The sequence below is a fragment of the Hirundo rustica genome, chromosome 12, assembly GCF_015227805.2.
Source record: "Hirundo rustica isolate bHirRus1 chromosome 12, bHirRus1.pri.v3, whole genome shotgun sequence".
Taxonomy (NCBI): Eukaryota; Metazoa; Chordata; class Aves; order Passeriformes; family Hirundinidae; genus Hirundo; species Hirundo rustica.
Window position 1 is genome coordinate 7,386,278 of NC_053461.1, and position 27,435 is coordinate 7,413,712.

General features: G+C 40.2%; 1 protein-coding gene across 9 annotated transcripts in view; it reads left to right on the top strand.

Annotated features, from left to right (window-relative positions):
• Window positions 1-27,435, top strand: part of ATP2B2 (ATPase plasma membrane Ca2+ transporting 2) — a 393,065-nt gene that overhangs the window by 299,105 nt on the left and 66,525 nt on the right. For 5 of the 9 annotated variants that reach the window (XM_040076442.2, XM_058422235.1, XM_040076444.1 and 2 more), the window contains 6 exons: window positions 9,279-9,536; window positions 10,460-10,585; window positions 11,310-11,435; window positions 22,288-22,452; window positions 24,485-24,699; window positions 25,936-26,178. In XM_040076442.2, the coding sequence (XP_039932376.1) occupies window positions 9,279-9,536; window positions 10,460-10,585; window positions 11,310-11,435; window positions 22,288-22,452; window positions 24,485-24,699; window positions 25,936-26,178 (1,133 nt within the window). Of the gene's footprint in view, window positions 1-9,278; window positions 9,537-10,459; window positions 10,586-11,309; window positions 11,436-14,738; window positions 14,832-20,612; window positions 20,655-22,287; window positions 22,453-24,484; window positions 24,700-25,935; window positions 26,179-27,435 lie in introns of all 9 variants that reach the window. The other 4 variants (XM_058422233.1, XM_040076441.2, XM_058422234.1 and 1 more) reach the window with 2 other exon arrangements.

Here is a 27,435-nt window from a genome sequence, read left to right on the forward strand (position 1 = left end):
TTTGAGAATAATTTCTTTATTTGCCCAGGTTTCTGTGTTTCCTGGGGGCTCTCAGTGATCCGAGTGGGAGCTGAGGAAGTGCTCAGAGCCTCCTCTCCTTCCAGCTGCATTTCAGAAGTGCTGGAAGTGATGCATTTTTGGGGCTACCTAAAAACAGAGGCCAGACAGAATTAAGGGAATAAAAAGCTGTTCTATTTATTGAAGGGCCTTCAGGTACATTTTGGGCAGACAAAGCCCGTCGGGGCTGCACCCAAAAATGGACAATGGTCATGGGTTTCACACTTTGATCAGTTTGGTCCATTTGCACATTGGGGGTTCATCTTCCAATTACAGCTTCAGGTAATGAAGTCATTCACCCCAAGTTTGCTGCCCCCAAATCACTTTTGTTTCCATCTCTCAGGCCTGAGGCAGTGAGGTGTTCCTGATTGCCAGGTCTGGAGAGGAATTGTTGTGTGTGACCAGAATGGGAGAGCAGCAGCTCACACTGTGTGTGGAGTTTGGAGTTACACTCTAAAGAACTACAGGGTTACAAATAAATGAGAAATATAAAAGCTAAAATCCTAAGGCATCAGAAGTTGTCAGGGATTGCTCCATGAGAACTGGGAGCACTCTTCCTGTTCTTAGAACCCAGCTGCATCTTTATCTCCAACATGGCTGCTTAACTGCAGCTCCAGACTTAGCAGGTTTTCCCCACATTATATATATTTTTTTTTTTTTTCCTTGATCCATACATGTTTAATAAGACAACTTTATCTCAGGAACTGCAGTGTTCCCTCTGCCATTTTGTTTTTTTCCTAGTAGCAAGGTTAGAATTCTAAATCAAACTTAATTAAGCTTTTCTGAGTGAGTAAATGTCAACATATGGACAGCCACTTCCCTGCTAATATCAAGCTAACAAAAATCCTTATTTCTAATTGGTTTTATTCCTAATGATTTATTTGTGTTGGCACAATATCCTGTTCTAAATGTGGTCTTGCAACATGTGATCATGAAAAAAAAAAAGGATTTATTTCCCTCCTTCTTTTACCCTGAATTAACCAATGACATTTATTAGTGTTCCATCCAGAGCTCTGGGATCACAGTTCTCTATGTTGCTAATTCAGTTTAGTCCATACATCTTTCAAACTCAGCTTGTGTTTTGCATTGATTTTTTTTTCATACTTATGACATTTAAACAACACAATCTGAAGGGGTTCCCTTATTTGTGCTGTGTGCTCTTCATTGCTGTAAACTGGTTTTTGATGAAGTGTGAACTTGAGAGCCAATTGGTGGAGTCAAAGTGATTGAGTTACCTCCAGTAGAGTTTCTGGGGGTCTCAAGGCTGGCTGCTAACCCAGATTTCTCAATGTATTTTTATTGAGCACTGGAACTGAGCTGAGCTTGTCCAGCTTTTTTCCATGAAAAATCCTGAGAAAAAAAGCTTAAACTGAGAAGAACTCTTTAAAGTTAAGACCATGTGCACCTGTTCTGCATTCTTGGAACGGTAACTTAAATTTGGAGAATTTTGTAGCTCTATTTTTTTGTAAATCAGGCATGAATACAAACAAAGCCTCAACCCTCACCAGAATTTTCCTTGTGGACATTGATATTTGTACAAAAGGAAAAGCAATGTCAGAATCTCTCATTACTGACAAGTGTATTTTTTATATTTGATTTATTTTCTTTCACTGTTTCTACAGAGAGAGTTAAATAATACTAAATATTTTCCTTTATGGAGTAGTTTTGGATCATACTAAGAGCTCTTTCTTTTAGCGAGAAGCTCACTGTTGCAATTACTCCTGCAGAACCTTCCTTGCACTATGGAATATACTGTCCTGTCATTTTGGCTCGCAGCCTCTCAATCCCTCAAATAATTATTACTTACAGAATCTTAAAGGGGAATGATTATTTAATTTAATTATTTTGTATTTTTAAATATATTTCCTTGTTTGTTTGTTTAGTAATGCCTGTGAAGCTGTTTATGGTTGTTTATTATTACGGGGTAAACATTCTTGTGTAAAAGCACTCAATTCTGCAAATTCCTACTGGGCTGCAGAAATTTAAGTGAATGAAATAGCTCTTTTTGAAGTGTTTTGATGAAGATATATTCCACTGGTCATTTTAGAATAGGCCCATCTCGATTTTTACCATATTCTAAAATGCTTACAAAGATCTGCTTCAAGATTGAGATTGCATGAAAATTTATTGGTAAAAATTGTCTTTTTTGAAGCCTTCCATTATAAAATCATTGATTCTTAATTTCCTGCATTCCTGACTGAATATCCAGTCAGTCTGTCTGTCTTTATGACTTTCTCTTTCCCCTGTTTTGAATGCCATCACCTTTGGAATGAGAGAACAAATGAGGTCCTGCTCATCCAGCACTGCTTGGTGTTTTTTGAATCAATTGATATTTTTATTGCAATGTGGAGTTTATTTTCATTTGTGTTATGTTGGTTTTTATTTACTACAATCTGGTGTTGCCCCACTTCATCAAACTCTCCATTCTGTGGGGTTCCCACACAAGGTCAGCTTTGGGAGCCAGTTCCTGACTGGATGACAGAAGTTTAACACTCAAGCTGGTGTCAGTAACAGCACACTGAGAACTTGTAAAGTGAAGAATGTGCACTTTTTGTCACGTGGGACCTGCAGATTAAAGAATTAATTATTTCCTAATGCAAAGTGACTTGCATCTGCTTTCTACAGATCTGTGTTGGGCTGCAAAATGCCTTCCCTTCATGGGAGATGTGCAGATCTCCGACAAAACTTTTGGATATTGTTCATCGCACACTGCCAGTGTGCCAGACACGACTCAGCTCTCAGCTGGGGATGGTAGGAAATGAGATTTAAAACTTTGGGGTGGCATGAAAAAATCTTCTCACATATTTTCCAGGAAGACATCCTCCAGAAATATTAATTCTGCAAGTAGGACTCTGCTAGGGTGTGAACTTGCAAGTCAAGTGGTTGAATAACTGCACTTGAATCCTTGTTAATAAACACAGAACAACTTTTCAAGGTCTGATTCCTGCATTTGGAACTCACATTTTACCTTTGGAATATGAGTTTATATTTACCAGACATCTCTATCTCGGAGCAATATAAGTGAAGCTACAACAACCAAATGTCAAGGTTTTTCTCTTGCTATCTCTAAGAACAGGACTTGTGATGAAAATTCCCATTTTTTTACCTTTTTTTTTTTTTTTTTCCTCCAGTGATAACAAAAGGAAACAAAAGTGAATGTAAACCCTGTAGAAGTACTTGCCTGGTCCTTTGGTGATGACCTGTCCCTTTGCCTGATCTGTCCAAAATGCTTTCCTTTGAGATGACGCCAGGCAGAAGAATCTTGCTCGGCACATCTCATCTCCTGAAGTGGAGGGAATATTTCAATCAGCATTCCTGTGCTCATGAAATGTTTGTGGTCAGGCTAAGGAATGTGTGAATATATCTATCTCTATGCTTGCAAGAGCCCCCAGATTTGTTTCCTTGCATACAGATGCCAAAAAAGTGTAAATATTTAATAGCAAGCTCTGGAGCTGACAGTTACATAAATGAACCCACAGGGACAGCAGCTCTTTGCCTCCCCTGGAACCCTTACATAACAAACTGATGGATCACAAAGCAAGGAATTCTGATATTGGGTTCAAATGCGCATCCAAAATCACTTTTAGTGAATGCGCAAACCCCCTGAACCTCAGTGTTTACAGTGTGATTTTGTCATGCTCGTAAATCCCTTCTGTGGGGCAGGAATGAAAGAGTGTGTGTTTGGAGAACACTGATTCCTGCAGGTAACCTGGAAATGTTTGTCAAGGCTGTCTAAACCCTTGGAGAGAGTGAGAGGAAAGCAGAAATGGTTGAAATTCCAGTGATTTCTGTCACTTTGTGTGGGCTGTGGCTCTGAGGTGCTGCTGAGCCCAGCCAGCCCTGTGCCTCCTGCTCTCCCTCGTGGGAAGTGATTCAACATCTGCTGATGCATCGTCACACTCGGGAGGATTTGGGGCAGGAATGCTGGTGGCAATCACTCCTGGGACTAAATTGTGCAGCAAAAGACACCACATAATGAGGAATCTGCAGAAATAAACGCTGCAGTGTCTGTTACAGCCTTAAAACCCCTGTTAAGGAGGGGAATTTATGGCTTTTATCGCATAATTTTTGGGTTATTGTTCCTTTCCTTACACAGCTAAATACATTTGTAAAGCAAGAATCATCAATGGTGGTGCTGGGAGCAAGAGCCCAGCTCTGCTGATGAAAAAGCTGTAACTGGGAGCTGCTCAATTTGCTTTAATAACAGCAGCTGGAGCTGCAGCGAGGGGAAAAATGTCTTTAGAGAAAGCGATTCAATAAAAAGTTTTTTTATCAGGGGAACTCTTGTCGTTCTGATGACAAAACCAGTTTGACTGACTAAAAAAATTACCTCTGGGGGTGTGAGGAGATTTTCCTCGGGAATTTAAATGCCACAAGGTATTCTCAGCTTAAAAATAGCAGCGTGTAGGTTGAAATGAGTAGCTGAGAGGTATGTGCTGTAGGTTGGGATTTAGGAATACAGATGTTCCCAGATTTTTAAAAATGTGCTTTTTCTGATTTAAAAATTACCGTGCTGCAGCTCAGGACCGTGTAGTTCATAATTATAATCATTATGTTCTTCAAGACAGCTTTAAGAATCTCCTGATAACTGTTTGAAGTTTTGAGCAGATATTCTTTTTAGCTGCACCGAGCCCGTGTGCTTCATCCTGTATCTGCCCAGATTTGGTTGACATTACGAGAAATGTATATTGAAATGGTGTAAAAACCTTCCAGATCCAACAGGACGTGAGCCTGGCAAGCTCTCAGGTGATGTTGTCTGGCTTTTTGTGGACTTTTCATATTATTTCCCTTTCTTGCTTTCTAGCTTTCACGAGGTGGAAATGATTAATAGCAGCTACTAGATTATTACCTGGTGATGCTTCTTCTTACCCATTTTTCCTGAAATGGTTTAACCTGTTCTCGTGTCTCCTCCTCTCCTTCCCCTTTTCACCACAAACATATTCAAGTTTTTTATAACTTTCCCTTTAATAACCCATGCCTTTCTTCCCTTTTTTTTTTTTTTCTCCCTTTACTTCTAAACCCTTCCATATAATTAAATTCTGTTCATGCAGAGTGGGTTTCTCAGGCTAGTTTTGAATTTTCTTGCAATGAAGTGCAGCCCAGAGGAGTTTTGCTCAGCTCTGCAGATTCCTGGGCAGGTCTGGAGCCCCCAGTCCCTGCTGAGATGGAAATCCAGCTGCTGCCACTTCAGCTGGGCTCACTGCCTGTGACGGGTGGCAGAACTTTCCTATTCTTTCCTTCCTGAACCCTCCTTTCCTTTGGATTTTTCCTTCCTTTCATCTCCCCCCTCTGCAGAAAACTTTTTCACCAACTTTGCTGATCTATTTCTGGCCCAGCTTTAAGCTTTTAAAGTTCTATTCTCCTTCCACAAGGTTCTGGTAATGTCCTTTCAGATTTTATGGGTACAAAAGTCACCTTGGTTCCCTTTTGTGTTTCTGAGCATTCTTTGAGGCTGTGCTGGCAGGTTCTCCCTCTCCTGGGGAGTTCCAGCTCACCTGGGTCTTCCTTTTGGGATAAATTGATCCATTTTAGGAATCTGTCTGCTTTTTCTGTGCGTAAGGAGTCCCAAGCCTTGACTTGCAGATCATCAGCGCCTCAGTTTCAAACCCTGCCCATTTTTCTGTCCTGTGAGGGTGAGACTTTGGCCATGATACGCGTTCAGAGCTGAGCTAGAGAAGAGCTCCATACTATAAACTTGTTTCCCTCTCTGCAACTTTTCTGACAGATAGGGCCCCTGTTAAATGTAATTTAAGATGAGAACATCACAATTCTCTCTCTCGGAATAAAACCCTGCCACAAACCACATCTGCATATTAACGACTCCTTTGTGATGCTTTTCACTCCGTGCATTTCAATGAAAGCTCAGGCATATTTTTGGGTAGTGTTGAGAGCCACGTGAAAGCAGAAGAGCAATCTTACACCCCAACAGGAATTTTTCAAGCTTATATGAACATTTTAAAGAAATATTAGATGCTTTACACTCAATTTTGCTACTTAGGTGTATTAATATGATGTATTATATGTATTATCTTAGTATTTCTTATTTTCTCCTTATCTGTGAGGTCACTGTGTACTGCAATAAGGACAGATTATCTAAATATAGAGTTAAGAAGTTTGTGTCTTTTCCCCCTTATAAATACATAAAATTTCTTCCTGTAAATCCATGTAAGTCTTTCTATAATTTATAGAAAACCCAGTTGTTTTTCCTTAAGTATGTAAGAAAACATTAGACAGCCTCAAACCAATGGAGATGTAGGTTTCCTTTATTTTTTTTCCTATTAAATGGAACACCTCTAAAAGGGTTTGGAGGCAAGAACCACATAATTCAAACAATGTTTCCTGACAGATGGATCATCTTGTAAAGGGCAGAGGTTGCATTTTGAAATCCTGCTCTTCATATTTTAAAAAAATCTGCTCAGAAATCTCGCTCTTGTAAGAAGAAGATAGGTTTTTTGCTAGAGTTTATTGCTATAAGAAGAATATTTTGCATTAATTTATTTAGCGCTTTTGTCCCATCTCTTTTCTGTGGAGTGTAAAAAGCAAAGGCAAAATTTTGGGAAATTCTGATGATCTGATTGACTTCTCAGCATGTCCCATAACCTGGGCCAGGGGATCCCGTGAAATTCTAGAGAGGCCACATTGAATCTCAACCATTAATGACTCAAAAATCCAAGTATCAACTCAGAGTTTCCTCTATCCTTCTAAAAGACTTCAGGGTTTGATGAGGTCTAGCAATTCATTTCTCTACTCCTAAAATTCCTTTTTCCCTTCAAATACCTCTGCTCCACCTGAACTTATCATTGTCAAACAAAATGAACAGAAAAAAAAATATAAATACATTTTAAATTTTGTTGTTCACATGGGGTTGTGGAGGATTGTCTCAGGATTTTAAGTCATAAACATGATTTTTTATTCAGTGTGGAAGCTTGTCAGACTTAGGGACACTTTCCAAGAGCTTGATCCAAGTTCAATCTCTTTCCTTCAGATTTTCTTTCATTCTTACAAACAGTTCATTTCAGATGGAATAAAACAAAAATTTCAGCTCAAAATGAATTATTTTATTTGATTGTGCTTGATCTATGAGGTATCTACAGGTAATTCCTTTTATGTTAATGATAATATCTTGTATTATTTGCATGCTCCGTGATACTATCTATGTGAACATGGTGATCAGTTCTGACAACACAAACACAAAATTAACCTCACTCAAGTGAAGAAATATTTTTATTTTTACTTGATTTTGTTTGATCAAGATTTTAGTTTTTAAAAAAACCCAAAAAACTGAAGGGTCTGGGAAATATTATTCTGCGGCAGCCCTTTGTAATTTTGTACAAGCTGGACTAAATTTCAACCATGTGAAAAGGAAATAAAATCAGTGTTTGATTGTGGCCAGACCAGGCCATGTTTCTCTTGTGAGAAGCAGAAGAGAAGGCTTGCTGTAAAAAAAACCCCAGAATATTCATCATATTTAATTCTAAGTCATATCTAATGAAAAAGGGAGAGTGAATTTTAGTGTTGTATCTGCTGAAACAGAATAACTTGCACTAGGAAACCACTTAAAACAATCAAGACAAAAGTGAATCTGCTAATTTGGAGAAGGAATCTAAAAATGTAACACAGCCCAATTAGGATGATCAAGGTCAAACAGAGCACAGTTCATTAGTCCTTCCCAAAATCCCCGTTCTGCTGCAGGGGGAGGTTCCAGGGTTGGTTTCTGGGTTGCATTTGTGACTGGAGATGAGCAGTGGAAGGTACTGAACTGAAAAAACTTTCCTAATTTCTTCTTTGAGTGCTGTTGGAGTGGTTTTAGAGAGGTTCTTGTGCTGGAGTTTCAGGTGAGGCAGCAATGGAAGGACATCCCTGCCAGGACAGCCCCTGCTCTTGGGAAATCCTTTGCCTTGCCCTCAGAAATCTCAGTGTAAACTACAGAGAACTGGGCTAAAAAACTTCCTTTATTTCAATTTTCTTCCTCTCTCAGCCTCAACTTTCTTCCTTTGACTTTCGGTAGTTTTGTTATTGTTCACATGCCGGAGTAATTACTCAGCCAGTTAAGGAATTATGATGCTCCTGTTCTAATGTAAATATAGAAACCAAACTGGTTGTTGATTTTCTCTAGTGAGAGGTGATGAATAAACCAAATTAAACTTCAGTCAGAGGTGGAAATGGAGTTGCTGATTCCCCTGGTACCTGGGTAGGGTGGAAAATGATGTCAAATTCCTGCTCCCACTCTTGCGGCAAATGGAAAAAATTCTTCCCAGGTCCCTCAGGAGAGGAGGCTCTGCTGGTCTGGATGAGTTCTCTCTCCCATCAGCAGGGGTTTCTCTGGATTGGGACTCTGCAATGTGTCCTTGACTGTCCAGTATTTCTTCCAGCTGCTCTTTCAGTAAGAAGAAGAACTATGTCACCTTCCTTTGGTGAACGTTATCTAGGAAGCATTTTTTTAAATTTTAATTGCATTCAACTTTGAAATAAACAATTAGCAGAGGTATATAAAATAATTCAGAATAGAGTTATTCTCTTAATACTGTTTTGCTGGTGGCAGGAATAGCATACTTGCAGTTCTAGAAGCATCCCAATGTATTTCTCTGTAGGGAAGACTGATGAATTAATATCAGGGAATTGTTTTTACTCAATGCTCCTTAATACATTCATAATCAAATTGAAATGCTGATAAACTCAGTTTACCCCAGTATTTTTTAACAACTGTTCCCTATAAGTGTGTTTAGTTGAGAACATTTAGAAACTATGTTGAAAATTGTTTAAAATAATTGTGTTAAAATTGTTTAATTTAATCTGGAAGGGCGTTAATGTTAATTTAATGCCATTGCTTCGCATTGATGAATGTCATTCATTGTTTCAGTCCTTCCTGTCATTTTCAGTATTCTTATTCCTATCCTGCAGGTTTTGGTGGCTCAGGTGAAGCTCTGAGTCCCCTATCACATAACAGAATTGGTGCTTTCCCTTTCCATTTGTTTAGTTGGGGTTCACCAAGGACGGGTCGCTCACCAGGAAAACAAAAAGGACTAAGATTTCTGTTGGTTTATTTCCTTTCTCTTTCCCACAGACCTCTTTATTTGTCTTTTCCCCCCATTCTGCCACATTTCATCAGCAGGCAGTGCTTGGAAAAGTAACTCCATTACCTCACCTTGTCACGTCACAGCAGATTTTATTTCTTGTGATACACCCGACCTTCCCTAAACCGCTCCTTAACACCTCTGCAGGGTGTGGCACCGCAACGGGGGGAGCTGAGGATGAGGGGGAGGCTGAAGCTGGCTGGATTGAAGGTGCTGCCATCCTCCTGTCTGTCATCTGTGTTGTCCTGGTCACTGCCTTCAACGACTGGAGCAAGGAGAAGCAGTTCCGGGGGCTGCAGAGCCGCATCGAGCAGGAGCAGAAGTTCACCGTGGTGCGAGGGGGACAGGTCATCCAGATCCCCGTGGCAGAGATCGTGGTTGGGGACATTGCGCAGGTGAAATATGGTGAGTGCACGACCTTCAGAACCATTGTTTGCCCCGCTGGCCCGTCCCAGCAGGATGGATATACTTTGCTGGCAGGATTATGTTGGATTTACATGGCAGAAAAGTCAGTGTTGGCCATGGTTGACCAAAAGGAGAACCTTTAATAACCTGCAGTAAAACTGCACTAGGAAATCAATTTAATTGGTGTAAACTTCTTTCACTGACCAGGACGAGAACTGTTCATACAAAGGTAATTCTCTGTCATGGAGGATTATGTTATTCAGACTTCTTTCTTTTAACTTCTGTCAAGTTAGGGATAAGAGGAAGTATTTTTAAGTGTTGTGCAGAAGGGAATTGGGCCTCGGTGATCACCTCACGAGTTGCTTCAGATGCAGACTGATCCCCCGGATCAGGTGCCTGATAATTCCATGCCACAGGGAAAGCCCCATGCTCCAGTGGAGTGAAAGACTCTTGCAGGAACTCTGTCCCCTCTGGCGTGAGCTGTTAATTCCAGCAATATCCCTCTTCTATCAGCCATCACATTTCTCCTGGACTTACCTTCAGGCTTCTTGAGGAGGGAAGGGGAAAGGGCAGCTCAGCTGTTAATTAGCTGCTGTTAATTCCTATGAAAATGGATGGGGAAGCCTTCAGGAAGCCTTCAGGTGATGTGGAGAGTTCTTCCCTGCCACCCCCCCACAATGGGGACGTCCATCATGTGTTAAATGTGATACATTTGGATTCTGGGATGAAATGTTTGCAATAAAAGGCCTTTCCTTGCAGGATTGCAATACTGAGGCTCACATGGACAGAATAAGCAGTAATTCCTTCCCTTCTGCTTTCATTTCACCTCTTAATGTAATTAATTGTGATTTTATAACAAACCTCATCATGCAGTTATAAAAGCAATCTCATGGTGGTTTTCCATTGCCGCATTCCGACCACAGGTGACCTTCTACCTGCTGATGGGATATTTATCCAAGGCAATGACCTCAAAATCGATGAGAGCTCTTTGACTGGAGAGTCCGACCAGGTCCGCAAATCCGTGGACAAAGACCCGATGCTGCTGTCAGGTAAAATCCGCCCCAGCCCCTCGGAGCTCCTGCTCTGCCCTCTCCGGGTGTGCAGAGCTCACTTGGAGCTGTGCTGGGTGCCTGTGCTCCTGGGAAAGCTGCTCTGGGAGCGGAGGAGCCAATGACACTTTTTGGAGAATATTTTTATCTGCCTTTGTCGCCCGGTTCGGGAGAAGATTCCCTCAGAAGCAAACACAGGGGTACAAATAGCGAGTTCTTTATTAAAATGTATTTGGATGTATTTGGAAATAGTGACACATCTTAATGGAGGCTCTGATAAATTTCAGAGCTTTTCTCTTCTGGCTGAACCAACCAAGTCTCTGCTGGCTTTAGGTTTGAATGGATTTTTTAAATTATTATTTAAATTATTATTATTTAAATTATTATTTAAAAAAAATTTTGGGGGGGTGGGGTGGATGACCTAATTTGCTTATTTGTGATGTTTTGCTGAAGCTGTTTTCTTGCAAAAGACAAACTTGGTTAGTGACAATATTTCTTTTAACAAGAATCTGATGGTGATGGATGGGCAGTCTGAGGTTTGTGCTTAAGCATTAATTCTTGGTTGAGAATAATACACAACAGGGTTTATTTTGGTAATGTGCTAATATCCCCCTCAGTAGAGGTTTATATTACAAATCTCTCTCAGTACCATCAGAAAAGCCTTGCACCTTTTTTTTTTTTTAATTTATTTTAGCTCTGTGTGACCTTTCTTGCCTCTCTTCAGGCACCCATGTCATGGAAGGCTCTGGGCGGATGCTGGTGACTGCTGTGGGGGTGAATTCCCAGACTGGCATCATCTTCACTCTGCTGGGAGCTGGGGGAGAAGAGGAGGAGAAGAAGGACAAGAAAGGTAAATCTCCCAGGCCCAGGATGCTCCAAAGAGAGCTCTTGGGCTTTGTGCAGCCAGAGCTCTCCTCTGTTCTTGACAAATGAATGCGGTTTTTCCAACTGCCTTTCTTTTTTTTTTTTCTATGATACATTTTTATCATCACATGTCACACAGAAAAACAGCAGAAGCTGTTAACCAATAAACCCATTGGATAACAAGATGTTTTTCCAGTGTGAAATTGCAGGCTCCCAGTCCATATGAAATGCAAGGGAATACCTGGGCATACTCGCTTCTCTACATGAATCCATGCTCACCTACAGTTTGCTAAGATTTTCTGCTTTTCTATCAATTTAATTTTTTTTCCTCAGGGAAAAAACCTCTTGGCCATGGACATAGCATCTGTCTTGGAGCTTCAGGACTAAAATAAAGATAAGCTGTGGCTCTTTGCTAGCTCGGTTGTTTAATGTCAGTGGCTGACTTGAGAGGCATTTTAATTTCTTCAGGTGTAAAGGTCGAGCTAAGAGTAGTAACAGCCAAGAATGTAGCAGTAAATGTTAGCAGACAGTTTTACTTTCATGTCCTGCATCAGTTAATGAAATCAAGAAGCCACTTTAGACTTTTCACCTTATTACAGTATGATGTCATAAGCATTTGCTAATTTATGGGCTGCACGCTCAGCAGAAACATGATTTAATGTCTGTCTTTTCCAGTTTTTCTTCCCACAGTCTTGTAAATTGTTCTGCTTCCACAATTTTGTTCTAAGTCTGTCCTAAGAATATTTGTCTTTCAGCCATAATTAAGGGCCAGTTAATACAGGTTTTTCAGACATTTCTGCTCTTTCTAGTGGTTTTCACTATTAATTAAAAAAAAAAAAAAGAGCAGTTAAAGCTTTATTGAAAATTTCATTTGCTATCTGTCAGGTAATATGATTCTGCCATTTATTTTTTCCCCCTCCTTTTATTTGCAGCAGCAGATAGGAAGGCCAAATTCAAATGGTTTTCAGGACCTACAGTTTCCATTTCTGAGTACGTTCAAGAAGTGGCTGCCTTTCACTCCCTGAAGCTTTGGGGAAATCCCTTTTTACCTAATGAAATGTTTATCATTTCATTTCTGCACAGAAATGCACAATAGCTGCCAGGCACGGGGAGCTCCAGGAGAATTAAAAGGAGAAAAGACTGAAGCTCCACAAAGCAAAATTTTTATGCCAGGCTAGTTTTGAGTGGCACCTTGGAATTTGCTCTTGCTGTCGTTCAGAGCCTTGGTGAGCTCTGGAGGAGAGGAGGAGCAGCTTCACTCCTGTGTGGTGTGGGAGCTCCCTGTGCTGGGTTTAACTGGGCTGGGATCAGGACTCTGTTGGTTCTCTCAGTTTTCACCAGGAAGCGCCTGGAAAGGCAGAAAAAGAGAAATCAGGGAGTTTTCCCCACAGCGTGGCTGTAACTTGCCCAGAGACAGAGATTCCTACAGAGCTCTGTTAGAACTTGGATGCAGACACAGAATTTAATTGAATATAGCTCTGTAGAAATAGCTATAATATAAAAAAAATCCATAACATAGAGAATTCCTCCACGTTTTCTGATGCTGCTGGCAGCTTTGTGCTCCTGCCTGGGCAGAGCTGGTGGCACCAACTCAAATTAAAACCTCTGGTACATAAACCTGCAGTTCTCAGAAATCCTGCCCCTCTCAGTCCATGTGGGTGTGCGCTTTTATTGTTCACTAACACTTCAAAAATCATCATGCAGGTGTGAAACAGGAGGAGGAACAGCAGCTTCCAGGTAGAGTAAGAACTGTACGCCATCCAGTGGTGCAAATCAGGGGGGAAGTGCTGATTGAAATAATCACCTTTGAATCAGTCAAGTTGAAATTAAAGGATGATTTTGAATCAACGAGGTTGCTGGTGCCAAATCTTTTGGTGTGCAGGCATTGTTGGTGTCGCAAATCTTGAGGTTCAGCCTGAATAATCAGCTGTTCTCCAGAAGCAAATTGCAAAGTATTTAATGTGGAAGAGTTGATTTGCTGTGAGCAGTTCACGCTGTGCTGGTTGGGGTGGGGATCCAAATGGAATAAAGAACAAGCACAAGTCACCAAAACAGTTTAAGTCGTTGCCACCACAGTAATCAAATTTGCAATTGAAATTTCCCCGAACGCAGTTGCACAGGGTGTGTTTTTTAAATCCTGGGAGCTGTTTATTTTCTCCTCCCAATTTGCCATTTGTAAATAAAATCAGCCCATTCTTCTGCAGTACCAACCCAGTACAGCCTGAAATAATCCCTGTGGGGCGAGGACTGGAGCAGTTTGAGAGTCTCAGTCAGGATTCATGGGAGGACTTGGTTCCATTGTGAGCAATTAACTACCAGAAAAAAAAAAAAATTACCTATTGTTCGCAGAGACTAATTTTATTGAACTTTACTGTTAAAAAAAAAAACCCACCCCCCCCCCAAAAAAAAAAAACCAAAAAAAAAAAACCAACAACAACAAAAATCACAACCTTCTTCAAGCTTTTCACCTTCCTGCTGGAAAAGATTTCTTGTCCAGTTTTCTCTAATATGTGGATAATTGCTGAAAAGAAGAAGAGGGTTTTCTTTTTGTCCTTCCTTCATGTCACCACAAACCAGAAAATGTGCCATGTCCACTATCTGGATTTCAAATAACCCCTTATTCTCCTCAAGACTACATTTGCCTTTCCCACATAAAAATATGGGAAAATTCCATATTTCTACTCAGATCAATGTGCATGGATCAAGCCCTGTTAGACTGGGATGCATCAGTGATGATAAAGCATAAAGTGCAAAATTATTTAACATATAAAACATGTATAATTTTGCTATGTAGAACTATGTACAGATATAGATTTAACACATTTTTAACTGCAAATCTAAAAGCTACCCTTGCACTGTGTAAATTAACTCCAAAGGAAATATTTCAATCACTTTAAAAAGGCAAAAATTACATTAAAGTACAGAAAATAAGACATAAAAGATCTAAAGCAATGTACACAGGACTGTGTACAGTCAATTCTCACCAACTCCTTTAACTTTGCTAAATGTGTTTCATATTTATTTATCTTTTTTATTATTGTTATTATTGTTATTATTATTTGAGTTTTCAGCTTTCTTTATGACACCCTCCCAATGCCCCGTTGCTTTGGAAATTTGTGTTAATTAATTTCAAACTCGTTGCTTTTGGGAGCAAACAAAGCCACCGAGGCTTTTTGCTCTGTCACGTGCATTCGCTCGCGTTGTTATTGTTTATTCATTATTTTTTGTTGTGTTTTTTTTTGTTTGTTTGTTTGTTTTCTTTTGTTTTTTATCCATTATTGCTCAGTAGATTCTTCCCATCCCTCCTCCCACCCTCCTCCAGCCACAGATGGTGCAGCAGGTGCAAATGCCACTGATAATGCAAATGCCAGCTTAGTCAATGGTACGTCACAACCCCCAGCTTGTCTGATTTGATGGATTTCTCTCCTGACTGTGTCAAATTCCCTCTCCTCTCACTGCCCTGCACAGATGTTGTGTGTGTGTGACTGCCCTCTGAGAGATCCTGCTCCACACGCTCTCCAGGAGCTTGGGAGAAGGGCCACAGGGATGCTGCCGCTTCATTCCCACAGAATTCCGTCCTGGCAGAGGCAGAGTTTGGAGTTTTGATCTATTTGCCATTAAATCTGCAGTTAAAAGAAGCAGTTAGGTCAGGCCAGTATCAAAACTTTTGGGTAGATTCACCTGAAGTTTTATTATGAAGCTTCATTGTTCAGCATAGGTCTGGAAAGGAGCATCACGAGGAAGGGATCCTCTCTGCTTCTCTTTTTCACTCTCATAATTCCTTACGCAGTTCTGAGAGAGGGCTGGGGTCAGGGATCTGCCTCCATTTCAACCAACACTATGTTAGGAACAACATTTGCTGTTTTCAGTGACTGTTTTGGGGGGGCTGACAAGTTTTGTGAATATTTCTGTGAGCCCTCAGGGATCTTCTCCTGAGCCTACCTGTGTTAACTAAACCCAAACCAAACCATTCCTGCAGCCAGTGTTGACTGTGTCCCAGCAGAGATTCCTGACCCAGCTTGTTAGAACTCAGATATTTCAGTGTATCTTCAAACAGCCAAATTCCAGTGCTAAATTGGATTGAATGGGTCAATATTAGTGTAGGCATCAGCTGTATTTTGCTGCTAATCAGATACATGAGCCTTTATTTGCCAAGCAACATTTCAGTCTTGTGCAGCACCAAAAATACCGAGTAAACTCATCCTACTTTACATCATGTTAGTGAAAGAAGTTTGTTTTCCATGTGGGTTGCATTTCACATGTGAAATGAGAGTTTCTGACAGCAACACCCAGTGCTAAACGAGGACTGGGATTTACTGCTGTAGGATCTTGTTTAAAACAGTGACACAGGAAATCTTTGAGCCTATTTTCAAATCATTTAAAGGAAACATATAACCAGATTTAAAACCCATTCTGGAAAAATTAAGATTTACAGCCCCTACATCTCCTTGCATGGCAGGGACCTCCATCATGCTGGTTCCAGATTCCTTAGAGACCAAGGACCAGGGAATGAATTCTAAGTGTTTTATTCTCCATTACTGTGAGGGTCCTGAGGTCCTGACACAGAGGAGGTTCCCTGGAAGTGTCCAAAGCCAGGTTGGACAGTGGGGCTTGGAGCAGCCTGGGACAGTGGAAGGTGCCCCTGCCCATGGCACGGATGGCATTGGCTGGGCTGTAAGGTTTGTTCCAACCCAAAACCATTCTGTGAATCTGTGATAATTCCACTTTTGAGAGTGTAAAACCAGCTCCCCTCCAGTCCCACTGGATCCTCAGCACTGCTGCTGCTCCCTGCCAGCTGCAGAGGAGGGATGGGAGCAGAATTCAGCCCCTCTGTGCTGGTGCTCAGCAGGTGCAGAACAAGCCCTGTGCTGCTCCAAGCTGGGCACTGCTCAGAGCCAGGGCTGCCTGGTAAATCCTTGTTGTGTTTGGGCTTAATGCTGAGCTTAATGAGGAAATTAAGTTCCAGGGGATATTAGATCAGTGTCGGAATTAGGGATGTGATTTTCCATCAGCTTCTCTCCAGTCAGGAACAGCAGTTACTGTCCATGTTTATCCTGGAGCTGAGACATACAAACTCAGGGCTTTGCAGTGAGCGTGGAGTGAATTTTTTTGTGCAGTCAAGGATGTTTTGGATTTTAGCTCCTCAGAGACCAGGCAGTTCAGTAATTCTGCTGGTCTTTGATCATTGTGGACACGAGAGGCTGCTCCACAATTCAGCTGCTCAGAGGAGAAATCAGGCAGGCAGACTTAGGTCTGAGTGCTTTGGAATTGTCTGGGCCACTGCCAGATTTCTGGTAATTTCTGGTAATTTCTCAGTTAACACTGCTGATGAGTTAAATACTTTAAAATGTAGATATGGTTTGGAGGTGAGAAAGGAAGGAGAGGAAAAGTTACAAAGCAAGGAGCTCAAATTCATCTACATATTCTTTTGGTCCGGATGAATAGAATATATTGTTTTTTTTTTTGAAGTCTGAAAATTCTTCCTGAGGTGTGACTGAGAACAAGAATTTAACCCAAAGTCTAATACCTTTGTGTAGAAAACATCTAAAAAAAAAAAAAAAAAAAAAAAAAGTAGCAAGCTCAGGAAATGTTTTGCTTGAAAAATCAACCAATTGCATTTCAGACCAAATATTTTTATTCTTAATTGTCAATACATAATTGACACAGAAGAAAGAGTTTGTTTTCAGCCAGTGAGCCTGCAGTGATAAATTAATTTACTTTGTGATCCAGGCTGTGTATTATGTGCTGTACCAAAGGAACTCTTACAAATTCCGAGGAGTTGAGATCAAAATTGAGAATTGTTGCTGATCTCATTGTCAGAACTATGGACAATATATTCAATTTTTGAAAGGCTAAAAGTTAAGGCCATAAACAGAGGAGAAAATTTTGCAGAAAGGTATTAATTCAGGAAAATTAATTGCATTCCAAAGTATTATATTTAGTAAAGGTAATTTTAAAAAAATGAAAATCAGGGAAGCAGCAATCACTGTTTACAGCTTGTTTATCCCAAATTTGATTTCCTTCTAGTAGAGCTAATTACCTCAAATTTGATTTCCTTCCAGTAGATCACTGCCACCTTCTTAAATCAGGTTTTCCAGGGTGGGTTGTTGGGTTTGGTGGGTTTTTTTTGTCATTTGTAACCCAGAGAATTTGCTACTTAAACATGTATTCAGAAAATATAGAAAAGGTATAGAAATGCCTTACCAGACTCAGAGAACTCTCTGCTGGAGTATTTTGCATCTACAGCTCATCCCAGTGTAGGTATTAAACTGCTTCAGCTCCTGCAAAGCAATTTGTAGTTTGAACTTTTATTTAAATGTTGTTTTTCTATTTTTAGTGCATTTTTAATTTATATTTTAATATATTTCTGAATTGTAAGTGAAGTTATTTATTGAATGCATAGAAAAATTATCTAAAACTTCCTGTTTAATGCAGTGGTTCCCTCTCAGCACTTGGAACACATTTCCATTATTTTCTTTGGTTGATTCCGAGAAGTTCTTCCAACTTAGAAATAATTTCCAAATGAGGGAAATAATTTCCAAAACAGTGATAGGGCTTTGTTATTCTGTGTCATTGGCTGTTCCTCAAGGGCTGCAGCAGGTAAAAGGGAGGCTTTTCTTGGCAGTTTTATTTGGTAAAGCCCATGACTTTTAGAATAAACATTTAGTCAGTAAAAGTGTCACAAGTCCTCCCCAAAATATAGGAATTGTGTGAGGCAAAGACATGCAAAGAATATTTATATTTAAATTCAGACCTTTCAAATCAGAAAGCTGCAGAATGGAGGTGTTAGAAATGGTATTCTTGACTTCCTTATTTTTCAGAATTATATTAAAAAAAATTTAACTTTTTGAAGAATTATTTCCCATGATGTTATTCAAAATATTAATAAATACTCATCCTTTTGATGATTCTAAACAATGCCCCGAGGACAGAAGGATGGGGGAGTATTTGTACCTGGAAGGAGGGAGGATCTCTCAGTAGCACTGATTCTATCACCTTTCTTTCTGCCTTAATTTCCTTGTTTATATTTTATAGCAAAGGGCAGCCTTAAAATTATTTGGCACAGGAGGATATAAATAGTTTACAGCTTCCTTTTCTTTATCTTGACTACCCAAATTGCTTGTTCTTTGTTTTTCTGTCTAAATAACAGAACTGCAACTACTTGTGATGACTTTCCCCACTCAATATTAAGAATATTAAGAATGTATTTTTTTAAATACCTGAATTTACACTGTTGTTAATGATTATTTATTGTGTGTATGCTATTTTCAGGTAGCCAGTCAATCGTTAGTACAATTTATTATGATAAGTATGCTATTAAATAGCAAATATATGTCCTAAAAGTACATATTTTAATTTACAAAGTAAAATAATCTCTGTGATGCATTTGACAGTTGGAACAGTCAATTTTGGGTTTTGTTGGCGATTTTTATCTTTTTGAAAGTTGACTATTTTTCAATTTTTTGCCACTCCAACGTTTGGAATTGCACTCTGAAAAAGGATGTCTAGAGCAGGAAATTGAGCAGACTGCGTGCTCTAAATTAATGCCTTCCAGTTCTTAGGAAAGAACTCCAGCCAGAAATCCGAATCTCCAGAGATATTTTATGTCTTCCAGTAACTTTATTAAGAGCCCTTCTAAGAAAAACAGCCACCAGGCAGGTACTGAGACCAACTGTGCCCCACAGGCAAAGGTTTTATAGGGAATTTCACCGTGAAAATGAGCTTGGTTTTGCTCAGGTTCATGGATTAATCTCTTGTGCAAAGTGTAAAGCTCTGGAAGGTAGATTCTGAATTTTTAAAAGTCCTGTTATTGCCAGGGTGGGAATAGAATTAGAAATACAGACAAGCAGCTGATGGTCAGTGGTTTATTGCAGTAATTCGCCTGAGCTCTGAGATGGTTTTAGGTCATGAAATGTCCTTTTCCTGGCTCTGCTTCTGGGCTTTGGAATTTCCCAGTGTGTCACTGGGGCCTATTTTTGACAAATACAAAACCGATTTGGTCTCTTCTGCTCCCCCACTTAGTGCAAAGACCAACATGCAAGAGATGCATCTTAGTATTTCCATTTTGTTACTATTTATTCACAGCAGAGGGAAAAAAAATAATCCACATAGCAGTCAGAAGAACAAGATGTAGCTGCTCCACATTTTTAAATAAATTCTGATGATGTGTTTCTCATTAGAATGTGCCAACAATTCTGTAATGGTGTTTTAACTTAATTTTCCTTAGTATCATTTTTTATTGTGCATTTTACATAACTACCAAAAGACTCTGTCATCCATTCTGTAATAATATTTGTTGTAGTATTTTCCATAAATTCATATAATTACTGTGAAACTTTCGTAAGGGATCCCACCAAGAAATTTTGGATACATTTGAAAATATTTAGTTGTTATTCTGAATACCAAAGTTTTGTATGTGATTTGTAGATTTTGTCATTTTTATCTCACGCACACTTTCTAATGATGTTTCCAGTTTAAAAAAAGCACAAAGGAATATGGACTTTGCTGTGGTAAAACTGTGGATAAAATGTCAAACTGGAAATTAAAGAGGCACTTGGTAAATCTTTTTCAGAATAAATCTGAATTTAAGTCACCTGGCACTTCTATTTCCAGAAGAAATTTGCTAATTATTACAACCAAGCAATGAAAATGTAATTTAAAAATCCTATCTGATTTACATTTTTATTTATGTATTTAGATTTATTGACATGATGATTTTTATTTTTTTTTTCCATTTAGTAACATGATTAATTTAATTCTGGAATACATTAAGAAAGTCATACTCTTTACTGGCGTGTGCCAGAGTTTTTAAGTCCCAGCCCTCTGAAACATCAGCTCAGGAATATTATTCCCATTCGTCTTTCCACCAGATCTACTTTATTAGATTCCCTCTCTGAATTTAAGCAGATTCCTCAAAACTACGTGCTGGTATTTCGCATTTATAACGTGTTCCAGCCCTGAGCTTGGCTGGAATTCCATGGATGTGCCCAGCTGGGTCAGCCCCTCCTGTGAGTGCAGGTGTGAGGGCAGGGGATGGTGCCCAGGTGCCCGTGATGTGCTCATGGCTTTTTGTCTCCCATCGATATAAATTCCCATTTTCCTGTTCTGTCTCGGCTGAAGGTTGTTTACTGTCTGTTGTCTGTTGGAATTTTTCATCATTTAGGCAAGATGCAGGATGGGAATATGGAGAACAACCAGAACAAAGGTAATCTTCTTTCCTATTCAGGAAGTTGTGGGTTGTGTTGTTAGCATGTAGTTCAATCCTGTCCCAAAGTACAGCGAGAACCTGTGATCTGTGCCTGTGTGTGAAACTGGCCCTTATTGCTCATGCAGACTGTCCAAAAATAGCCCAAACAACCAACTCCAACCAGAAACCTACCAAAGAGATTGTAACTTCCACGAGCTGCAGAGGTTTAGGAGAGGGGTATTTTAAATGAACCATTTATAGATGTTGCTTTTGTCTCACAAAGCTCATTTGAATTAATTTTTCCTGTGCAAGTTGTGTATCCTGTGTATTTTCAGTGATTTTCCAGCCCAGTTTTTTTATGTCTCATCATCTCTGGTGTCTGATGGCATTGTCTGGACATCTCTTCATTTGCAGGGAAAAGACAAAGCAATAAAAGCAGGAAACCTTAAAGCCAAGGTGTTATCTAGCAGTGCAAAAGCCTTTTATAAGGATAAACAGCAGGAAGATTGAGAGTCTTAGGAGTATCTTATTTAATATACAATGTCAGGAAGAAATTGGAATCAATATTTTGCTTTCTCTGAAGCAAAGTCATGGTTCCCTTTTTATTGCAAGACACAGCTAGCAAGAGTTATTTGGATTATACGAAATTAAATGATAATTTTCCCAGATAATATTGAACATTACAAAGGTGATGGCTCAGAAACTGGATGGAGAATATCAGTGGTTCATGGTACAATAGTACCAAGTAAAATGCTATTAAATAATAAGCATTCAGGCTAGGTAGATAAATTAAATTTCCAGGTCAAACAAGCACAGTCTTGTACAATCTCTTAATAAAAACAAAACTCTTTCATCTCATCCTATTTTATTTATTGTGCTCAGTACAAACCAGACACATGCACATATATTCACTGCAATGTCATTGCCTTTCAGAAACATGTAAAATTAAAGTTTCCTTCTTTTGGCATTCTGTCAGGATCAGAGGAGGGATCAGCCCTGAAACCATGTGTGGGTTTTGTGGGGGGATTGGTGATGCCACCACCATCATACCAGAGGGCTGAGTGACTTGATCACGGAATGCTGAGGAAACTTTATAACTCAGGAATTGTCTGGAATGGTGGATGGCAGAGTGTGATCCACTGGTCACCCACGTGCCCCTGCAGCCCAGGGAGGTGACACAGGGGCCATCTGTGCAGCCACGTTGCCTTCAAAATATGTGCGTTGGAAATACGATTATGAGGGGGCATTGCATTCTAAGAGACACCACAAAATTCAGAGAAATTTGGACCTGTCAGCTCTGCTATTCCAGGGAATCCTGCAGTGCTGATGCTGTCACCTGCCAAGTCTCGGGCAAGACATTCAGTGACATATATGTGTATGGCCCAGAGCATCATGGGTGGGGGTACAAGTGAGGGGTAAACCCAATTTATTTGGGTTTTCCAGCCCAAATCCCCACGTGTCCTGAGGGATGTGCTGGCACAGCTGTGTCCTGCAGAGCCCCGCTGGGTCTCCAGGGCCTGGCACAGGTGTCCCTGGCAGGGATTGTCTCAGCCAGCCCCCCCCGGTGATGCTGGCTGGATTCAGAGAGGATGAACACGGAGAGAAGGAAGGGATGAAGCTCTGGAGTAACAGTTTTGTTCTGCATTATCAGCCAAGCAGCAGGATGGGGCTGCTGCCATGGAGATGCAGCCGCTGAAGAGCGCAGAAGGGGGAGAGGGAGACGACAAGGACAAGAAGAAATCCAACATGCACAAGAAAGAGAAATCCGTCCTTCAGGGAAAGCTGACCAAGCTGGCAGTGCAGATTGGCAAAGCAGGTATGGCTGGGTGACACCAAACCCCTCTGGGTCACAAGAGGCAAAGAGCTGGAAAGCAAATGGTTGTGAAAAGGGACTGGCCCTTTTTTTGCTGCAAGATTTGGAAATGGGTCATTGCAGAGCTGTTCTAAGGAGACTATGTGGTGCTGAAGATGTTTTATTCTCCTAAAAATCAGCTTTGGCTGTCAAGGAGCTTTGGGCTGCTTGGATTGTAATGAATATTTGAATCAAAATGAAATGCAGCTTTTCTTGGAGTTAATATCCCGAGTACAGTAATTACGTATTTAATTTCCTCTCCTCTCAGAACTTGGGAGTACACAGTTTCAGAATCTCTAATGCCATCTCAAAATATCACTCACACAGTAGTTCACTCTCATGCATTCCAAAAGCCTTCTGTTCTCCCCAAATATCCACGTTCCTGCCCTCTCCCCAAACACTACACATCTTTTTACTCCTGTACCCATAACCATCTGGCCCCTGGTGTTGGAAGCAGCACTTCTCCAACATATAGGTAGAGTGGAAATCTTCCAGAAGGGCCTAAAGATCCTTAGGTTTGTTTTTCTCGTGGTATTAAAGAGATTTTGATCTCAGCTCCTTGGTTGAGGCCCTGCAAGATCCCTTCTGTTCTAGTTCCCTCAGCCTTCCTCCCCAGTCTGGTTCCTCCCCTTCCCATCCCCTTTTAAGTTCATCACAGGAGTTGATCACATAACCCCAATTCCCTTTGCCTGAACAGAGTGTGTCTGAATCTGGGATTATCATCCCTGATTTCCAATTTAATGCCTTGCTCCAACCCATATTCCCCCAGCTTCTTGCCTTTGTTTCCCCTGATGAATAATTCCTGGGATTAAACGCCTTTCTGCACTGCCTTGACTTCTACTCTCTTTGGTATTTTTGCAGGCACATGAATATCACTCTTAGAGTAATTGTGTAGATCAGATCAGAATGTGGCGAGGAGCAGGAATTAAATTAATTAATCATTGCCTCATTTGGTTTTTCTTTGGCATTGAGCAATCTATGGGGATGTCTTGCCTTGTCAGGAGTATTTGCCTGTACAATATTTTAATGGATTTCCCTTTATCCTCTAGCACAGAGTGTTCTCCCTGCTTCATCTGTTTCCTGTCAATCTTAGCATCCTTCAGCTTTACCAATTTTTTTAAAACTGCAGTCAAGACACGAGATTCACAGCACGCTCCTTCTACTCTATGATCTCATTAGGGAGAAATTAATTTATTCCAAAATGCAGGCTTAACTGCTTCACACAAATCTGTCGACACAGGGCTGGTCAGAGCAAGGCAAAGCTGAGGCTATAATGGGAATTTTGTCTACTCAAACCCAGGGACAAAACTGGAGCAGGAGGCCTATCCCAGCAGTCTGGGCCATTGGGAGAGTGGATGGGATGCTTGGCATATTTTGTCTAGTCTGTGAAATATTTATTGGTGCCTCTGTCTCTTTGGAACCTCTGCTCATGAAAATACACACTCTGCAGATATTCCCTTGAAAAGGGACGCCTTGGAAACATCAATATTTGTCACATTTTAAAGAAACCCAGTGAAAAACTGTCCTGTGGACAATTCTGCGTTATTGCCTCTTTTCTACCGTATTTTATACAGACTCCTTTGCTCGAGCCTCTAAAAATGTACTTATTTAGAAGAAAGGTGTTTAAATATGGACAGACAAGTTATTTGTAAAAGGTGGGGGTTAAAAGGACAGATAAATGTTGTACCAGGCAAAGTATGTGCTAAATTGAATAAGCTTAAGTGACAGCAGAACTCCCACACTGCCTGGGAAGTTTTAAAGGCAGCAGCAAGTGCTTAAAAATTAATTCCCTAGAATTTCTTGTGCAGTGGAATGTGTGATTGCTGTAAATACATTATGGCAATGTTTTTTCTTCATTGTAAGTTTTATCATTGTTATAGGTACTGGTGAAAAATATCACAAAGAAAAAAACAACTTCCTATCAAATCCCAGTTTCTAGTTGCTCGTGTTCTTATTGGTGTTTGGGTTTATGGTAACTGGTGATTTCTCCTCCCAGGTCTGGTGATGTCTGCCATCACTGTCATCATCTTGGTACTGTATTTTGCCATTGACACCTTTGTGGTCAACAAGAAGCAGTGGTTGCCTGAGTGCGCTCCTGTCTACGTTCAGTATTTTGTTAAATTCTTCATTATTGGTGTTACTGTGCTCGTGGTTGCTGTTCCTGAGGGACTCCCACTTGCTGTCACTATTTCTCTGGCTTATTCTGTGAAGGTAAGAGACATTCAACATAATCCAGGGAGAAAAGAGCTGTTTGCTTGATTTCACTACTGCGTTGGTCCTCAGGTTTTATCAGATGTGATGAAAAATGTCTGAAAATTATGTGCTCAAAATGTTCATGAAATAGCTTTAAAGAAAACTTATCCTGAAAGTATTTCTAACAAAAATGCAAATACATCTTCCAACACATCTCATTAAAACTGCATTGCAGGAATATCAAGTAGCAGAAATGCCTACTTAATTTGCAAGGAACTAGGAATTTATTGAGCAGAATGTACTGTGAAAATGGTCCAGTCTTTTGATATAGAATAATTTTGTATTCAAATTTTCTTCTGCAATTGCACAGTTTTGACAAGGATTTGAAGTCTTTGGGAACACTTCTCAGAAACTGAAGTTTCTCAAAGAAATTAAGAGTTTCACTGAAGCTTTCATGTACTTTTCTTAAATGCAGTTGCAGTTCTTTGAAGTCAGTGTAAATGCTTCTATTAGGAAATTAAAGAGGATTAACATCCTGGACTTGGGGATTACTAGAGTTAATTTAACCAGATGATTTAAACATTCTGGGAATCTTAGATGAAGATGGTGTTAGGTTTATTTCCATTTGCCATGTAAACAAATTAACTTAGGAAGTTTAGGAAGGAATCTCTTGGCTTCTATGTAGCCAAATATCACAATTATAAGGAAAAAGGAGCAAGTCTCAAGGATGGGGTTTTGCTAATAAAGAATGTAGCTGCTTTGAAAATGTTCTCTCATTCTCCTGATGTCCTTCCTCTGACACCCCTTTTCTTTGCCCTTTCTGTCTCCCTTTGCTTTTCCCCTGAAATCTGTGGCCCACCTGTGTGCTGCCAGATAATACCCTGGCATTCCAAGCAGTGCTAAGAAAAAACCCTAAATGTTTGCTATAATGATAATGTTTGAAAAACGCTGTTAACTCTGGTTCCTTTAGCTCACCTTTGCTGTTCCAGCTATTCCTTAAAATGGAAATATTCTGCAGGAAAATGATGCAACTCTTTTTGTGAGGTGAAATTACCTCAGGGATAGGCACAGTTTGGTTGTCTGTAAGTAGGATTTGGGGTTATTGGCCCCCCCACCCAAAGCTCCGATTTGGAGAATGTCACTTTCTCACCAACAAGACTAACCGTGGGCTGCTTTGCTTTTTATGACCAAAAACCTGTCAAAGCCAACCTCGAAGGGTTTCTTACTTGGGTTTTGGTGGGTTTTCCCCCTCAGAAAATGATGAGGGACAACAACCTGGTGCGGCACCTGGACGCCTGCGAGACCATGGGCAACGCCACGGCCATCTGCTCGGACAAGACGGGCACGCTGACCACCAACCGCATGACCGTGGTGCAGGCCTACGTGGGGGACGTGCACTACAAGGAGATTCCCGACCCCGACTCCATCCCTGCCAAAACCATGGAGCTGCTGGTCAATGCAATCGCTATCAACAGCGCTTACACTACGAAAATCCTGGTGAGTAGGTGCCTTTCTATTTTTGGGGCGATGGAGTGAGGCCTAGCAGGAGGAGGTGTGAGAGTTCTTGCCAAGCCAGGTGTTTTTAGCTCCGTGAGGGTCCAACACACTCTGAGGGTGTCCAGCACCTCACAGAAAATGGCTTAATATAATTAGCGATACGGCATGATCGGACGAAAAAGCAAAAAGGTTTTAATTAAAGAAGAAAATAATATGAAACAAAAGAATAAAAGCCGCACGCAGTCCTGGGAGGGGTCCCACACACCTGCTAAAACACCCCAAAAACGCGCCGAGAAGCCTTGTGTTCTTCCTGAAGTATTGAAGGATTTAGGTGGGGTTTTTGGCAAAGAGCCCAATAGAAAATAGCTACATTTCAGAGAAAGAGCTAACCTATCAGTGTTTTTGTCTTGTCACTGAGCCAATTATGGTCAGGAGGGCATAGAAACTTCTAGTGTTTTTCTCTTAAAAGTCTTAAGATGAAACTGGAACCCTTTTCCTTATATAGAAGACATCTACCTCGTAGTGATGGTGTGCAGTGCAACAAGAAGGTGTCATTTCCTTTTTTTTTTTTTTTTTTTGAGAAGTGTTAATTCCTTAACATCTTGTTGATTAAGAAGCGTTAAATACTGTTGAGGTCCTCAGAATGAGAACAGATGCTCTAAAAATGGTATGTTTTAATTTCTTTTCAAGGACAGGGATTTATTTAACAATACAAGACCATGAGATATTTAAAAAACTCCTGCTGTCATTAGATTGGGGTGGGCCAGTTTTGGTGCAGATAAATTTGGGAGCACAAATATGTAGTAGCACATCTGTTTTTCACTGAGCCTTCATATGTGCAAAATGATTTTTCTGTGTCTAAGAAATTTCAATTAATGCTCGAAGAGTACAAATTGGATTGATTAAATCATGACCTTTATTCATTCTGGTTTTGAGTGAGTTACATGCTGAAGTATTTTATTCATTCTGTACAGGAGGCCAGAATGGAAATATCCTGTTTGCTTGTCGCATTGAATTCTTCTGTACAGAACTAAGAGACTGAAAATTTTTGCAATTCCAATAGATTTGTTCTTTGAAAGGTCAAGTTGAATATTAACATTGCTAAAAAATAGATGTTTTTCTTTTTAGTTTATGAATATAAGTATTGTCCTTTTTATAGTTCTGTGCTGAGACTTGTTTTAAAAGAGGTCTTTTAAAATTCAATCAGAGCAAACAAATGCTGTGTGATAACTCAGAGTGGATATTTTATAGCAGCAG